General features: G+C 49.4%; 1 protein-coding gene across 1 annotated transcript in view; it reads left to right on the forward strand.

Annotated features, from left to right (window-relative positions):
* Positions 1-945: 945 nt before the first annotated feature.
* Positions 946-2,500, forward strand: part of LOC125047320 (muscle calcium channel subunit alpha-1-like) — a 235,092-nt gene continuing 233,537 nt past the window's right edge. The window contains exon 1 of the mRNA XM_047645574.1: positions 946-1,821. Within this exon, the coding sequence (XP_047501530.1) occupies positions 1,698-1,821 (124 nt within the window). The 5' untranslated portion in view covers positions 946-1,697. The remainder of the gene's footprint in view (positions 1,822-2,500) is intronic.

Consider the following 2,500-nt stretch of genomic DNA (forward strand, 5'->3'; position numbering starts at 1 on the left):
ACTGCATACACCTTGCTACCTTTAAGCAGCCAGGTAGGAGGCCCGTGCACGGCTCATGACAATGCTCTCCCACCTGTTCGGGCTGAACATCAACTACATCAGGCTCTATCATTTACACTTAGACTCCAGGTAACTGTATGAAGTCATGCTCGATGCCAGCACACTCCAGGTGGCGGAGGACTTCTGCGGTGGGCACTAGGGTAGAATGCACAGTGAAGCGCTAAATATAGCGGGAAGCGGCCAAGATCCCAGGGCGGGGCCTCAGACATATTTTCCACGTTCCTTGCGATGTTGGTCCCCCGCACCAGGCCGAGGACCGATTTGATGCTGTTGATGACTGGACTTTGTTGATAAGGTTGTCCCCCGACTTTGAAGACACTCTCTGTCTTTATAAAGTATGTGTGGATACGAAGTAGGCTGTGGCACGGTCTCTTATCGAGCTGGGTAGCCTTGCGTGACATGTTCTCTACACGTTCTTTTCAAGGGTATGTTAGAATGTGATTAGGGATCTGTTATAAAAAAAAGGACTTCTCACCTTGAGCAATCCTGAATCTGTTTACAATTATATCGACGATTTAAACATGAGCGAAGAAATATGAAAATAGTTGCCAGTTCGTTTATTATTTCTCCGACGGATAGACAGAATTCTAACGCTATCTCCGGTGTGTGTGGCCCTGTCATGCGTGTGAGTGGCTCCCCCTGCCCAAAACCCCTCCCGCTGCCTCCCCCTGCCCCCCCTCCATGTTATGTTTCTGAGCTGTCACTCACCCCTTGCCCTTTGAGGTTCCCTCGGTCGAGAGGAGGGGAATAAGACAGTCAAGGTCTCGTTTTCAAATTGTACCATTCACAGAGTGATTATTTTCGTTGGGTTTGTTGCGTTTTTGCCAGGAATTCGACCATTGTTGGCTTGGGCCGAGACCTACGAACGGTGGCTTAGTCAACGCCTCCTCCACGGCCGCCGCCATCACTGATAACAGGGCCTGGGATCGCCGCCCCCGCTGCCTCGCGCCCCCCGACTCACGCCGAGCCCGATTACTCATAACCTGCAAGTACTGTGGAGGCGTCGCCCGGTGTGGGAGAGGAAGTCAGCCCTCGCCAGGAGCGCGTGCGACTGCGACGGAGAGACGCGTGGAGGCGGCCCTTACTTTGCGTGTGGCATTACTGGGGTGCCCAGCGAGCCCGCCCATCTGGCCCACCGCGGAAAACACTGGGACGTGGGAGTGTCTCCGCTCTAGAGAAAGCCCTCCTCTCTCTCTCTCTCTGTCTCTGTCTCCCTCTCTCCCCCTCTCTCTCTCTTTCTCTCGCGGTGGTGACGAGGGGGAGGCTGCAACCATATTTTCACGTCCCTCTACTCAGGGCTGCGTGGTGCTGCGGCAGTGTTCCCTGCATAGTGCGAAGTGTTTAGTGAGAAATAGAAGCTTGCAGGAAAAGTGCCTTTGTATTTTTTGTGGCCTGATCTATCCCCTTTGCGGCCCTGTCGCGAGTGATCATCGTCATCGATAAGACGATCGAAATAGTGGTATTGGAGTGATAAAATCTGTGTCGCAGGCTGCCATACCCGCCTGTCTGCGTGTCATAGCCCTAGGAAGGCCCAAAGGGGGATCTAGAGCCACCAGGAAGTACTGCCGGAGGAACCACTATGGCCTGGGTCAGAGGGCTCTAAGGTGAGCGCTGGGCCGGGGAGAGAGAGTGTCACGATGCCCGTGCAGAAGTTCCGGGCTCGTATGAAGAGGCAGAAGTACGACCCTGAAACGGATCCAGAAATGGTTGACGAGTACGGCGAATATTTCGCGAAAGCGGCCGATGAGGAACAGGAGGAAGGTAAGAGATGTTATCCAGCGCCTCTCGGTTCGCGAGATGGGAGTGACACGTGCTTTTATCTCTCGCCGCGAAATCTAGCTGGCTTACGTCTTCCACTTAGAAAGTACTAAAACTCTGCTCCAAAGTTATTACTGAATTCTGCTCAGGAGGGGGTCGTCTTTGAAGAATTATTCCGTTTTTGTAATCGCGTTGAGTGAAAAGTAGCGTAGTGTATGGCGATTAGCCAAAATAGTTGATTTGTTAGATAAACGACTGTGTACATTAAAAGAAAGGTACCTTTCAAATACAGTAATTATTTAATCTCAAAATATGAATGGCTTCTACACGATGTAATCGAAAACCAGAGAGATAGATAGAGAGAGAGAGAGAGAGAGAGAGAGAGAGAGAGAGAGAGAGAGAGAGAGAGAGAGAGAGAGAGAGAGAGAGAGAGAGAGAGAGAGCAAAGGAGATTTGAGAATTAAGGTCTATATACAGGGAGTTTTATTACCTGTCATGTGTTTCGATAAGGACAGGAATGCAAAAGACGTCATAATGTAGCAATCTGTGTATATATACATATATATATATATATATATATATATATATATATATATATATATGTGTGTGTGTGTGTGTGTGTGTGTATTACTCGCAAAGTATTCTCAATAAAAGATACATCGCTGTGTAAAAATGTTAAATT

Source organism: Penaeus chinensis, chromosome 40 (assembly GCF_019202785.1).
Source record: "Penaeus chinensis breed Huanghai No. 1 chromosome 40, ASM1920278v2, whole genome shotgun sequence".
Classification (NCBI taxonomy): domain Eukaryota; kingdom Metazoa; phylum Arthropoda; class Malacostraca; order Decapoda; family Penaeidae; genus Penaeus; species Penaeus chinensis.